This window comes from Xenopus laevis, chromosome 4L (genome assembly GCF_017654675.1).
Source record: "Xenopus laevis strain J_2021 chromosome 4L, Xenopus_laevis_v10.1, whole genome shotgun sequence".
Classification (NCBI taxonomy): domain Eukaryota; kingdom Metazoa; phylum Chordata; class Amphibia; order Anura; family Pipidae; genus Xenopus; species Xenopus laevis.
In genome coordinates, this window is record NC_054377.1 from 91,177,186 (window position 1) to 91,193,460 (window position 16,275).

At 36.4% G+C, this 16,275-nt stretch overlaps 1 protein-coding gene across 2 annotated transcripts in view; it reads right to left on the minus strand.

The window, feature by feature from the left end:
- faf1.L (Fas (TNFRSF6) associated factor 1 L homeolog) overlaps positions 1 to 16,275 on the minus strand; it is a 151,137-nt gene that overhangs the window by 86,766 nt on the left and 48,096 nt on the right. For both annotated transcript variants that reach the window (XM_041589257.1, NM_001091736.1), the window contains 1 exon segment: positions 10,096 to 10,201. In XM_041589257.1, coding sequence (XP_041445191.1) covers positions 10,096 to 10,201 — 106 coding nt within the window.

A 16,275-nucleotide genomic window follows, 5' to 3' on the forward strand; every position in this document is an offset into this window, starting at 1 on the left:
TCCTTCTTAAAGTACGCTCTTTGGGGCAAATTTAGTAACCTCTGAAAATTCGCCAGCGACGGCTTCGCTCACAGCGCAACCCTTTGCCAGGTGTAGAATTGCCAGGACAACGCTAATTCACTAAAATCCGAAGCTGCATCCAGGGCGCCGAACGCTGGCAAAGTTGTGCTAGCATTACTGCGCCAAGCAAAGCGAAGTTGTGCTAGCGTTGGCTAATTTGCATACGGTGTGAAGTTAAAAGTTCAATGGACTTATATGTTGCAGCAAATAAATTACAGTATACACAAGCCCAGGGAACCTTAATAAAATAAAGTTGTTATATTGCCCTACACATGAGCCCAGTGTATAGTTTATGTGCCATATTTTAGGAAATGTAGGGGGGGAAGCTGGTTAGGAAGCCGATAAGAACTCCTATCTACTCTATTCTCTATTGCACTTCGCCTGGTCTGAGGTCGAAGGCAAGTCTGGCGCAAGAGGTAACGTTCAGTAAAATCCGCATCTTAGTGAATTTGTGAAGTTATGTCCATTCACCAGAGCGCAAATTCGCCAGTTGTTAGACTCTAGCGGTACTTCGCTCCCTATCTCCTTCGCGACCGTTAGTAAATCGGAGAAGTACCAAAATGACACCGCGCTGGCGAATTTTCACCCGCATTAAGTCACTTCGCCCTTTAGTAGATTTGCCCCTTGGACCGCTAATAAATGGATCATGCCCAGGATATATAATACAGAAACAATAAGGTTTTTGCCAGTTCAAAAAACTGCAAACCAAAAACAAGTGATAAATGTAGATCACATAACCTTTAAAAAATGCATTTGAAGAAGCTTTTATATAAAAGATGTCCTATTTTTTAACTAGTAATAGAAAGTTGCAGTCTAATCTGGGTGCCTTTTGAAGTGTGCCCATGATCTGCAACAAAGAAGCCAGCTATCTGACAGTGGGCTTATTATTGTGCTCTTGCATGCCTTGGTAATCTCCTGTTTTCACAATTCTATACTAAGGGCACCCAGATGAAGGGGCAGCAAAGCAACCCCAAAACATCAGAGAAGCTCCTCCATGTTTAACTGTAGGCATGGTGTTCCTTTTTTCTGAAGGCTTTCATTTTTCCTGTAAACAAATCTGTTTATATGTCCATAGGGCATTCTCCCAGAAGGATTTTAACTTGCTCAGTTGTGTTTTGTGAACTCCTGTCATATGTTCTTTTGTCAGCATTTGGGTATACCTGGGTTTTTCTGCCAAAGAGCTCCTTTCAATGAGCTGGCAATTAAGGGTGCAAGATTAAAAATTTGCACTTTGTGTCTAAAAGTCATCTTAAGGTGATACGGACACTAAATATTTTATTTTAAAATATTAATCTACATGAAAAGTTACCAATAGGCCAGCCATGTTGATCATTTTTTGCTGATAGGTCTGCTTTTGTAAGTAATTGAAGTTCCTAAACCTGACGGTTTTGTCAACCTGACTGTCCCTTCTCAGCTTGTCAGTTAGAGCTTCTAACGCGAACGGACTACTGCTGTACAAATATGGCAGCCCCCTCATAGGGGAAAAAAGGGGGGTAAGAAAGGTAATGAAAAAGCATCAGGCAGATACTTTTATGGCAAAATTATAAATAGCATTCAAATATAATGTTATGATAGATATTAAAAAAAAGTTTATTTTCTGGTCAGTATATCTTTTAATCTGTCCAGGAGCTGATCAATGTTCTTTCACCACAATTTAAAGAAACCGTTTCTGCTATCTATGATGACTATTTCTCTTGCATCCATGTTCAGGGAGACTGACTACAGTGCCATGGGCTTCAAACCTCTTGGTAACATTGTGTACAGTAGACGTTGGAAAATGAAATGTTTGGGTTATGAGACGTACTTGAGATTGTCTGTGCTTTCTTGTTGTTTTCTGCTTTCCTTTCTTTTCTCCATGTTCAGCCTGGTGCACAGACATTTCAAACTGGTTGAATGTGTAAGGTATATAGATATCATAATCAACTCCATTTCGCTTGAATTGCATTTATAATATTAATGCAAGAGGATGTGGCCCAGCAGTCAAAGTTACATGGTGTGACTGCAAAGCCAGAGTGGGGCAGTTGAACAGAGCCACAGATAATTTCTATAGCAGTTTAACAGCTTAGAGTTAGACATGCCTATTTTGATATTGACTTGTACAAGTACAATATTGTTGGAAAATGTGAGGGAACAATGGGCCTCTAAGGCTTGTTATAGTTGGATGCTAGAAAATTAAATGACTTGTCCACCGCAACTGGCATTTGAAGCAGGCCTTCTACTGAGATCCTGTACAGAAGCAGATCACTAGGTCAATATATTGTCAAAGTATGCCTTAGGCTGGTGTTTTCAACTTTTCTTAAATAACTTTAAATAACATATGTCAAAATACCAGCAATCGGTTGCTAGGGTCTGAATTACCCTAGCAACCATGCATTAATTTAAAAAGAGACTGGAATATGAATAGGAGAGGGACAAAACAGAAAGATGAGCAATAATTAGTAGTAATAACAATACATTTGTAGCCTTACAAAACATTTGTTTTTAGATGGGGTCAGTGCCCCCCCATTGAAAGTTGGAAAGAGTCAGAAGAAGGCAAATTATTAAAAAAAACTATAAAAAAATAAATAATGAAGACCAACTGGAAAGTTGCTTAGAACTGGTCGCTCTATAATATACCAAAAGTTAACTTAAAGTTAAACTACCCCTTTAAGTGGCGAGTTAATTAACAAACCACTTGTTTTGGGACCAGATTCTATAAATTAACTTATACAAAGAAGTCAGTGGAGCCTTTCGGCACGATTCATTTTCCAAAGTTGCCTCACGAGGAAACTTGGGGCGACTTCGGAAAACGAATAGTGCCGAGTGCCATCACGCAAGCAACTTACATTTTAGGCAGCAGGAAGGCAGGGGAGGCAGTTTGTGGAGATTAGTTACCCCGAAGAAGAGGAGATTTGCTTGCATGACTCACATTGTATTGATCATCTTTTTACAGTTTAGCATGGACTGACAGGGTCAGTTTCTGACCAATTGATAAATGAGTTCTGAGCCGCCACAAGGTAGCCTCTAACTAATCACTGGTATGTTTTCCTAAGCAGACTTTTTTCTAATTATGAATATTAAAGAGAGATTGCATTTAAGACAAATACCCAAATATATATATCAGTACGAGTCTGGGGTAGCTCCAATATGATTGCAGCAAAAATAGATGTAGAATGCTAGTGGCAAATTAGGTGATGTTCATTCTGGTGAAGACCAAATTACAGCTGAAATTTTCCTGTTGACGGACAGGGGGGGTGCAGAAGACAAGCCACACAGCCATACCAAGATGCTCAATGGCTGCTTGATTGGCTAATGGGGTCATCTTAATATGGAGCACTTGAAATGCTTGCTATGTCTAAATGCTTTAGCTACCTAGGTGTATAATTGAAAGGATACATATCATTTGTATGGTAAATTATTTGTATGACTCCTTTTTTTTTTTCAGGGCCTTTCTTCTCTCTTTCCTTTCTTCCCTTCCTTTCTTTCTGTTTCTCTAGTACCTCTCTCTCCCGTCTGTAATTGTTTTCCCAGGGTTAAAATAAAAAATATAATAATTTATATATTGCCATATTCCTTTACTAAATTACTTGGCATGAAACAAAACACAGACAGGATATACAAATGACCCAAATGCATTTATTCTTCTTTTAACTGTAAGGTTACTGTTTTTTTCTGATGCTTTTGTTGTGGGAAGAATGCTTTTTTTTTCATCAAAAATTATTTATTTAAAAAAAAAAAAAAGTATCTAAAATGTTAAAAAAGCATTATAATGGCAGTTTAGAATTACAGCTTATACTATAATTCACAAAAACATTGCAAAAATACGTGAATGACAGAGACATCGATAACCTCTATTTAAAGGCCTGTGAAGCATTTGATTTGGTCAGTTTAAAGCCCGACTAATTACACTTACACAGGGCACTGGACGACTGGGACAGGTCTAGCTGAAGTCTATAAGAACTTAATAACACTATAAACAAACAATAAGATCTGCTATTGACATGGTTTGGTTTTGCTCTGCTTTATAGATGAGGTGTCGGCCACCAATGATGATTTCTTTTCTCAGTGGAAAAGTTGGTTAAACATTCTGACACTGTCAGAGCTGAGGGCAACACTATTAGAGGAGATACTGGAAGAGGTCAGTGAAGGGATCTTTTCCTGACAGTTACGTGACTAAAGATTCCCCAAAGAACCTTGTATTATATATATATATATATATATATATATATATATATATATATATATATATATATATATATATATATATATATATATATATATATATTTCACATATTATATATACACCAGCACAACCTATAAAAAAACATGTGAAAATACGTTATTATAGACACATTGTTCAAAAAAACAAAGTCTTGGTTCTACTTAGGACCTTTCTATGGTACAATGTGTCTATAATAAAGTCATACATTTTTTATAGGGTGTGCTGGTCTGGAAATAATTTTTTGTATAGTTGCTTTGACTGTGCACACAGCTATATAAATATTTTTGCATTTGAGTGTGGATGCTCATTGAACTATTACATAGATAGATAGATAGATAGATAGATAGATAGATAGATAGATAGATAGATAGATAGATAGATAGATAGATAGGCAAATAGATAGACAGATAGGTGATAGATGACAGTTAGATTTTCAATATATAATTTATTTAAAACAGGTACAGGAATGGAAACGCATTATATGGAAAGCTCCAAATACAGAACGCCATCTCCAAGTGTCCTGCAAATAAGTCTTATTTCTTTAATGATTTCCTTTTTTTGCTACAATAACCCTTGATAGTAACTAAGCTGCACAGATCAGCAAAACTATTTTATTGTTATTCTTTTTTTTAACAAAAAATGTGCTTTGATAATGTTTTACAACTTTTCCATTTTATATATACATACATATATACACAAACATACGCTAACCTGAGGAAATAAAAATGTAGAAAAGTAGTGGATAGCAATTAGCTGACAACGTATTAACTTCAACCATATGAAGGTTTAAGATTATTATTATTATTAACATGTTCATAAAATGCTAACATATTCTGAAGCATTATATAACATAACCTTTTAATATTGCTGGAATTAATTTATAATATTTTAAACTGTCGATGAGTTGCCTAAATAGCATATACAGTACCAACACTTCTTGATTTTTAATTTTTTTTAAATTTATTTATTTATTTATTTATATTTAAAGTACAGATTTTTTGGGCATAATGGTACATTTGGCAAGTACTACAATCCTACAGGTGATTGCAGGTATTTATTAACTCCAGGTGGAGTGTATATGGTAATTCAACATAGATTCAAGGTGAGAGAATAGAGAGAACATACAGGCTGGCAGAGACACAAGTGTTGACAGACAAGTTTTGATAAAGGACTAGTTATAGAAAATATGCTTTAAAAAGGTGTAAAACCATCTGCTTTCCATCACAGAAAGTGTTTCATACATAAATTTTACACATCTACAGTAATAACTGGGCTGAAAGAACCAAAATAAGTATTCTAATTATCCAAGATAAACAGAAGCAGTCTGGGGAAAATGCGGCCACATTCATATTAAAATGGGAAGCCGCGCTTTCAATCAATTTGATTCATCCCCAAGCTCAATGCCTTACCACACTAAACTCAGTCAACTGTTGCTCTTGCTTATATATTCATACTGCTTTAATAGCACTCTTAAAAAAAAACTCCAACTGGCTTTCTATACACCAGCGATTCTCACACATAATGCACTTTTTGAAAAAAAGAGAAAAAAAATCAACACATGATATGAAAGGCTTTCGGGTCCTTTTCATAGCACTTTTTTATTTCTGTTTGCAGTAATCTGCCTTCACTTTCTCATTGCTACAGAACAAACAAGGGGGGAGAGAGCTTTCAAAAGGGGCTCAGTGTGTAATGGCTCCTCTAGAATTAATTTAGCTGCACCAAATCCATTGAGCACCCAGGCTTCCACCCCCTCCTCACTCCTCTCAAATCATTTTGAGATGAGTTCAGCCCACTGCCTTTGTAATCCCGGCAAAGCACTTAAAGTGCTCAGTAGGTGTTCATCGCGACCATCTGGTCAAAAGCAAAACAAGCTGCTGATTCGGTCTTTGAATAGAATGAAGCAAGTGTGAATTAGTCTCTTCAATTAGCACGATTACAACCTGTCAAGTACATATTGTTAAGTAGGATTATTACTGTACTGGTCACCATTGCAATTATTCCTCCACTGCCTTCTCTCTGTTTTCCGGTTATCATACCAGGGCCGAGAACAGTGAACAACTGGGAAAGACTCGAAACAGAGGGAAATGTATACATCTGTAACAGTATTATTATTATGTGATATAATATTATGCATTCAACAATAATGATGTTGCTTCTTGTTAAATGTTATAGTTACAGTTAAGTCATAAAATATTGAAGAGGTGAAAGGAAAAGGTGAAAGTAAAAAACGCGAATAGTCGGGGAGAAAACTTGAATACTCGAATTGATCAAGTTTTCGAGTGAAACCAACTGAAAAAAACTCGAACATCATGAAGGCTATTAACATCTTCAAATAGTTCAAGGGACCTCTGTCATTGACTTCTACATGACCTCGACAGGTTTTAGTTGGTGTATTTTTGGTTTCAAGCTATTTCCAGCATCGGCGTACAATAAATCTCAAAAAAATTGAGGGTTTTTTTTTTGTAAACTCGAAAAAAAAATTCTTTTACCTGAAAAATTCGAGTTTTGACTGAAAAATACCCTTGGAAATTCACATTTTTTGGGTTAAATACAACTCGACCTTTAATAAATCTGCCCCTAATATTCTATTACATTTTATTTTTTAGCTATTAGAATTCTTACACTGTAAATATCATACTTTTTCCCACAGCAGTTCTGAGCTGCAATGCTGGCCTCCAGGGGGTTAAGGAACTGATGCAGGCCGCATCTCCAACTCTGTAGGGGCAGATTTACATAGGGTCGAATATCAAGGGTTACTTAACCCTCGATATTCGACTGCCGAATGCAAATCCTTCGACTTCGAATATCGAAGTCGAAGGATTTACCGCAAATAGTTTGATCGAACGAAAAATCGTTTGATCGAACGATTAAATCCTTCGAATCGTTTGATTCAAAGGATTTTAATCCATCGATCGTAGGATTTTTCTTTGACCAAAAAAACTTTAGAAAGCCTATGGGGACCCCTTCCCCATAGGCTAACATTGCACCTCGGTAGGTTTTAGGTGGCGAAGTAGGGGGTTGAAGTTTTTTTTTAAAGAGACAGTACTTCGACTATCGAATGGTCGAATAGTCGAACGATTTTTAGTTCGAATCGTTCAATTCGAAGTCAAAGTCGTAGTCGAAGGTCGAAGTAGCCAATTCGATGGTCCAAGTAGCCAATTCGATGGTCCAAGTAGCAAATTCGATGGTCCAAGTAGCCAATTCGATGGTCCAAGTAGCCAATTCGATGGTCCAAGTAGCCAATTCGATGGTCCAAGTAGCCAATTCGATGGTCCAAGTAGCCAATTCGATGGTCCAAATAGCCAATTCGATGGTCCAAGTAGCCAATTCGATGGTCCAAGTAGCCAATTCGATGGTCCAAGTAGCCAATTCGATGGTCCAAGTAGCCAATTCGATGGTCCAAGTAGCCAATTCGATGGTCCAAGTAGCCAATTCGATGGTCCAAGTAGCCAATTCGATGGTCCAAGTAGCCAATTCGATGGTCCAAGTAGCCAATTCGATGGTCCAAGTAGCCAATTCGATGGTCCAAGTAGCCAATTCGATGGTCGAAGTCGCCACAAAAAAACATTCGAAATTCGTAGTTTTTTTATTCTATTCTTTCACTCGAGCTAAGTAAATGAGCCCCGTAGTGAATGTAAAGTGCAAAACACTGTTGCCTGTTAAGCAGCTGTTTCTGCAAATGTTCTACTAACTGTGATTGCAGTATAAAGTTTTGAGTAGAATGCCTTTAAGAAATATTACAAAATATGGCAGATCAAAACAGTTTGGAGGTATTCTAAAAAAAAAAAAAAAACATGGCACAAAAGGTTTCCTTTACACCCACACACATTTTCGTTAATGTTGCCGCTGTATAACTTAAACCAGTCACCGAAGGAACTGAGGATAATAATACCAAGGAGAGATAAATCAAATTTTGTTGTTGTTCCTATCGAGAAGTCTGCAATGCTCCATTTGACAGAATGAAATAGTAGACAACTCACCTGACATCTCTTCTATTATTACCAAAAACCAGTAGGGTTTCCCTTTGTCTTGAAGGTGCAGCAAAACATACATCTTAAATTGTGCTTTTAAATTGCACTTTCCCTTGTATATTTTTAAATATGTATATCACATATATACAATGCCTATCTATGTATATTAAAGAGTGGAACAGCACATGCATTAAATTAGGATAAGCGGTTTATGCAGAGCTGCATAGCTTTATATTAAACTAATAAATTGTGTCAATTGTGGTCATGTGAACAATTTGCCTGTACATGGCTACAGAGTCTGTGTGGTTCATTTATCAACACTGGGCAAATATGCCCATGGGCAGTTACCTATACCAGCCAATCAGTGATTAGCTTTTTAAAGCCAGCTGCAAGTAGACCGATGAAAGTAGCAATTTGATTGGTTGCCATGGCTTACTGCTTTACTTTAATGAGCAAAGTCTACCTGAAGAATCTTACTTTATAAAAATGCGTCTGAATTATCACTGGCAGACTATGTCAGATATGGTCTTCTGGCTATCTTTATCACCAGTGAAATGTTTCATACAAACCTAATATTAACACATAATATTCCATTCAGTTTTACACTGTAAACATGGCACAGTGGACACCTTTGAGATTTTACTGCCTCAGAGGCACACTTGTCAAAGGTGTTCCAATATTGTGGCCCTGTCTAAATGGTGATGATGCTGCAACCTGCATGGTGTCAGAGGGCCCCCTGAATCTAAAAAGAATTGTTTCAGCCATATGCTTAGTTATGCTGTGTATTCTCTTCATTCGCCCCTTGGTGTGTAGGCAATAGCTGCAAAGTGATGTGCCAACTTCCCAAGATGCCCCACAAAACAGAATATCAGGCAATGAAATAATTCTAAACATTGATGATAATAGAATAAGAGAAAACTGCAAGATTCCAACCCAGTAACACACAAGACAACCAAATGCTGAAACCCAGAAATGAAAGGGTTTAAAAAGCAATTTCAAAGACAACTGAAAAAAAGCTGCCGGTGTTATTTGTTGCCTTATGTTTTCCATGTATATTTTACTATACAAACAGTTCAGGGCAAAAGACAGTTGCACTGAATCATGTGGAGCGAGGAGGCATTTATGGAATATTAATCCCCCCCTTTAATAATTGATGTAGTCATTTTGAATCTTTCTGCATAAAATATCATGTGAAAGTAGATTGCTTTAACACTGCTTAAACATTTCAACTTGTCAGAATGGCCACCTCCAATTTTGATATATTTGCAGTATTTCCCCCATCGAAACAGTAATAATGGCAAAATAAATATGTGCATCACTTTTATAATCACTAAACATTAATGAATATTTTATATCTTTTTAAAGCTCAGTGTTTAATTTAAAAGAGTGAAATTAAGTCTCCTTCCTGCAATGTGCCAATTATCTCCAGATCAAACAATAACTTAGCCATTTTACTTAGCTCTATTTATATTTCAGAAGCTAATTTGGAAATGCGGAAAGGTCTGACGCTATCCGATTTACAAGATCTCAGCTGAGAGTGCCCTCTTGTGGTTTGAAAAGAATGTTGCAGGGAGACAAAAAGGCAAGGAACAATCCAACTACCCCTCAGCTGGAAATCCAGAAACAGCATGTTGTAACCACAACATAATTACCCCCTGTGGTGTAACCAACAACGTGACCCATAACAACATGTGAATTGGTAAATGATCTTATCTAATAATATAACTTTTTACGGATTAGCTGGATGCTCTATGATCACTGCATTATTATTCACTGTGGTCCCCACTGAGGAGGGTGATCTTTTTGGATAGATTTACAGTATATGGCTTTCTATGCTGCCCATTCCATCCACTCCTTACTTACCTCCTGTATAGTACAGCTCCCAGCGAAGTTCAAGCTGTACTCCCTCTGGACTTCACGGTGTGTGATGATCAGCTTATAGTTCTTATTTAATGACTCCTGCAGGGCACTGGGGAAACAGGAAAAAGATAGAGAGTCAGGAAAGACATGTAGCAGCTTGTTGCTTCAGAATCTGTAAACCCTCAGGGAAGGTCCCAGCTTACATACATGCAAGTCTGGGCACACTGGCAGAGCCGCTACATACTGACCAAATACAGTAAGCATGTCTTGTGAGCTGGTTACATCCTCAGACACATGGAAATGTCGAAAATAATTACATTGTCATTTCTACTCAGGCAGAGGCACAGCATGGTGATGAAGAGCCACAGCCTCAAGCAGAGTCTAAACTCATAGGTCGCTATAGAGATGATTCATAAAAAGGTTTAGGTATTTAATAAAAATGATTTTTTTTTTAATGTTCCACCATGTCAAGCAATGTTGTTTAGGAATCCTTTAGGACCTGTGCCACAAAAGCAGGGCATTTCAAGAATCACAATAAACCTACTAAGAAACTTGCACCATAAGCTGCAGGTGAACAGAAGGTTTTGTTGAATTGTACCCTCTATTTGACACATTTCAGATATCCCCATGATTAAAATGCTTGTGTCCAACTATGCCTTAACTATCAATAGGCAAAAATAAGAGGATAGTTATAAGATCTTTTATCCAAAAACTCATTCCGAAATATGCCATAGCCAGTTCCCAAAGGGTCCTAAACAAACGGGTGACTGATTCATTCTAAACTTTCAGTGCTGATGGCCAGCAGCATTAAATTCAGTGGTTTCAAACCACAGGCCATGTCAGGTCAGCTGTGTATTTTCTACTAAACAGATCACAGAGAGAATTAAATATGCAATATTTAGCTTCTATCTGATTTAGTTTGTATTGCATTAATGAATGGATATGAAACCATTTTCCTTATTAAGCTTCAACACAGATCAGCTGAGCAACATGAAGCTCATTCCAACCTCGAGCCATTTAATAAAACTTTAATCATACACATTTAATGATTCTATTGGTAAGACTGTAAGATTTATGCTTAATAACTATATATTAATGTGTTTTGTCTATAAGATTATTACTTACCGCCGAAGATACAAAGTATGGTGACAAATATTGCCAGAAAGCGGCTATCTATACTTTCCATTAAAGTCAACTAGTTGGCTTAAAGAACAGCTAACAGCTTAAAATCTGCCAAAGGGTAAGTTATATATTACAGAGCACCATACAGTTTATTTGTATATGAACTGTGAATGGAGTTATTAGAATTTGAAACTTGTAACAGGTCATCATACATATGGGGTATATTATCAAAAAAGAGCTGAAATATGCATCTTTCCCATAGTGTCTTAATGAAGTTAACAATTGGGGTTTTTTTCCGTTTTTTTTTCATTTGCAATACCGTGTACTTGATGGCACCTAAGCTGCATACATTAATGTTGTTGGGAAGACAATACAATAATAATATTGGGTTTTGTTGTGTGTGTGTTTAAATGTTTTGCAGCCTTAAGGTATGGTGCTCGAAACTATAGAAAGACACCAAGCATTTAAAAAAATAGATCTGATACTTGTAGATCACCGAGGACAGGAATCCACTGCTAAAGTTAATTGATCAAGAGACCAAAAAAATGAATGCCGTGGACTGCAGCAATGACTAGGTTAACAGTTTTGTATCTGATGTAACAGTTAACTGAGACACACTGCACTTGGTCTGTCTGTAACATCAAAACATTTTTCCTTTAATTCAAGTAAACTGGGATTTCCAAATCAAACAAAGCCGAATCTGCCAATTAAATATTCTGGTTTTAAGCTTGCAGATTTATACTGGCTCATGTCAGTCGGGGATCAAATTTACTGTAATTATGGCTTATTTACATTAACACAAAATAATACATCAATATGTAAATGTAATGTTTGTTGTAGCTAATGCTGTAGGAGATGGCGCATTTGTTTCAAGCAGTAATCGCTTATATTCTGGATAGCATGCAAATCTCAGGAGCCTGCATAAACCAAATCGCTTCCATGAATGCCTCACGGAGCAAAAGGCTTACAAACAGCACTTGGCTCATCCCCAATCACGAGATGCCTGCTGATGGCAAAACCATGCCCTGCTGTCACTGCAGCAAATCTAAAGGGGAGGCACATTCGCTCTCACTTGCATATTATTTTAAAATAAGTATTATATTAATGGATCCTTTTTCCTTTATTCACTACATCATACACTAATTGCATGAACAAGCTGCTATCTTCTATTTATAAATAACCCCCCCCCACCCCATTAGTCATTCTCAGTTCTTGTGCCTACCACCCAAATAAACACAGGACCTAGAGACTCCACAGTGCAATTCATAGGCGTACACTGTCATCTATTTATTTACATTTATATATACAGAAAGTGTTTTGACATAGTTTCTTGTGTAAACAGATCATATGCATAGTGAAAGTGGAATAGCAGAAAGTGTATAGTGTAAAAATTATTGCTGTAGTGAGCAGTGTCACCACCATCATGCATTTCCCATTCAATGATACATTTTATAGGGCTGTGTTACAATTGTTTATACGTTACAGAGTGGGATCACTAAGAAAGGTGGGCATTTAACATATTTAAAGAGTTTTTTTTACCTTTAAGTTAACTTTTAGTATGAGATTTTTAAGCTATTTAGCTTTTTATTCAGCAGCTCTCCAGTTTGCAATTTAAGCAGTCTGGTTGCTAGGATATAAATTACCAAAGCTACCATGCATTGGTTTGAATAAGAGACTGGAATATGAATAGGAGAGGGCTTGAATAAAAACAGGAGTAATAAAAAGTAGCAATTACAATAAATGTGTAGCTTTACAGAGCATTTGTTTTTAGATGAGGTCAGTGACCACCATTTTAAAGTTGGGAAAAATCAGAAGAAGAAGAAGGCAAATAGTTAAAAAAGTATAATAAAAAAAAAAGAAAGCCAGTTGCATAGAATCAGTCACTCTATAACATACAAAACATTAACTGAAAGATGAACCACACCTTTAATGGTGCTACAATTAATTCGATTCTAATCTGTGTTGCCGTATTTAAAAAACACAGTTGACCGCAGAAAAAAAAAAGAAAAGTCTGGCGCATGCACTTAAAGGGGTGGTTCACATTTAAGTAAAATTATAGTAAGTCATACAATGGCTAATTATAAGCAACTTTTCAATTGTTCTTCATAATTTTTTTTTTTAAATAGTTTTTTAAATTATTTTTTGTCTTCTTATAACTCTCTCTAACTTTCAAATGGGGATCACTGGCCACATCTAAAAGGTACTGCGACAAAAGTATTGTTATTGCTACTTTTAGCACTCATCTTTCTATTCGGCCCCTCCTTTTCATATTCCAGCATCTTATTCAATTCAGTGAATGGATACTAGGGTAATGTGGACCCTAGCAACTAGACTGCTGAAACTGCAAACTGGAGATCTGCAGAAAAAAAGCTAAATAACTCAAAAACCACAAATAATTTAAAAGATTGCAAATTGACTCAGAATATCACTCTCTACAGCAGTGATCCCCAACCAGTAGCTCGTGAGCAACATGTTGCTCTCCAACCCCTTGTATGTTGCTCCCAGTGGCCTCAAAGCATGAGCTTATTTTTGAATTCCAGGCTTGGGGACAAGTTTTGGTTGTATAAAAACCAGGTGCACTGGCAAACAGAGCCTCAATGTAGGGTGACAATCCTCATAGGGGCTACTAAATGGCCAATCACAGCACTTCTTTGACACCCCAAGAACTTGTTCCATGCTAGTGTTGCTCCCCAACTCCTTTTACGTCTGAATGTTGCTCACGGGTTCAAAAGGTTGGGGATCCCTGCTCTACAGCATACCAAAAGTTAATTTAAAGGTGAACAAGCCCTCTTGCGTGTAATGTTTACGATAGCTACATAGCCTAGTAAATACACCACACAGTTTATAGGGGCATCGTCTTAACCACCCAAAGTAACTATGCCATTAAAACAAACAAATGTAAAATCCCCCACTGCTCTATTAAATGAGACTCCTTACATTTATAATGAACCTAGTCCTGTGCTTTCTACATACAGTAAGTGCTATGTATATGACTCCATTTAATATAAGTGGAAATCAGAGGTGACTCCTTTATCCTTGTTCAGTAAGATAACATATAATGTAATGCTGGTATGCAATCTCAATTTACAGTAAAGCATTATCCCAAAAGCTCTGAAATATAACAATGCTAATTAAGTCCTATTTAAGCACACTACTCCTTCTTCTTTGTAGCAATTAAACAGTACCTCAGGGTATGGTATTCCTTTTCTGAAAACCCATTATTCAAAAAGCTCTGAAGAATGACATTACAAAGAGAATATTTTAAGCAAAAAAAATCAAGCTTTTCAAAAGAGAATTTGCCTTATTAATAATAAAACAGTATGTTGTTCTTGATCCTAATTAAGCTGCATAAATCCATATGGGTGGCAAAACATTTCTATAGGGTTAATTTAATATTGAAATGATATTTTGTAGACTTAAGGTGTGGTGATCCAAAGATCATGTATCCAGAAAACCTTAGGTCTCAAGCATTATGGGTAAAAGTTCCTATACCTGTATAAATCGATGTGGATTGCAAAAAAATTAATTGGTTGTCATTATTTATTTTGTATAGTTTTAAATTATTTGGGGGGTCACTGATCCAATCTTAAAACAAATGCTCTGTAAGGCTACACATTTATCGTTATTGCTACTTTTTATTACTCGTCAGACCCTCTCCTATTCATATTCAAGTCTCTTATTCAAATCAATGCTAGGATATTTTGGACCCTAGCAACCAGATTGCTAAAATGCAAACTGGAGAGCTGCTGAATAAAAAGCAAACTAACTAAAAAAACACAAATACCAGAAAATGAAAACCAATTGTCACTCTCTATATCATACTAAAAGTTTACTCAAAGGTGAAAAGCCCCTTTAAAGGGGTTGTTCATCATTAAATCAACATTTCGTATGATGTAGAGAGAGATATTCTGAGACAATTTGCAACTGGTTTTCATTTTTTATTATTTGTGTTTTCGAGTTATTCAGAACCTCTCCCTTCAGCCATCTGGTTGCTAGGATCCCAATTACCCTAGCAACCATGCAATGGTTTAAACGAGAGACTGGAATATGAATAGGAGAGGCCTAAATAGAAATATAAAAAGTAGCAATAACAATACATGTGTAGCCTTACACAGGATTTGTTTTTAGATGGGATCAGTGACCCCCATTTGAAAGCTGTAAAAAAAATCAGAAGAAGAAGACAAATAATTAAAAAAAAAACTATAGAAAATAAACAATGAAGACCAATTGAAAGGTTGCTTAGAATTGGCCATTCTATAACATTACAAACATCCAATTCAATCATATAGCTGTCAACTAGGCAGGTACATCCAATGAACAAGTATGCTAGGCAGGATTGTAAAGTAATGGAGGTGCGCCACCTGCTGGTTACTAAACAGCATATATTTTTAAAATTAATCATTCCTAAATTATGTAAAACACGCTAGACTTAATGCAATAATGCACTAAGAAACTAGATTTTTGCAGTACAAACAAAAAATAAGTAAATAAAAACATATCTTTTTATTCACTCCGAACCATATACAGTAGTTTCATGCCACCCATAGACACTACATTTTGGGATGATATAAAATGGTGCCCAAACGTGTTGAGAAGAGAAATGAAACAAGGGCATATTTAAAGGTCTTTGGGTCAGAGGCATACTTTCACCCCAAATTTATGTAAGAAGTGGCTCCTAAATAAAGGTTTTAAAGAACTGAAAATGTTTTTGTCAAGTGTTCTTTCACCCTGTAAAGCATTATACAAATATACAAGATACATACTGGATAAAATTATTAGGTAAATAAAGTTGAAAAGGAACATTTCTATAAAGAGTAATTTGTTACTTTTAACATTTTTATTTAGCGTGCAGTAAATTCAAAGGAAAGCCTGTTTTACACACTAGGAGTTTTGCTATCATTTCATCCTAACCTGTGGCACAGAATAGAATGTACCCACAACTATGCAACTAATGACATATTTTTTATCTAGTGATCAAGGCCGCAGAGGAATGGCCCTGCAGAATCTATCTCCAATTTGGGGTGTAAAAACAAAATAATTCCTGTCTCCAAAACATGAACC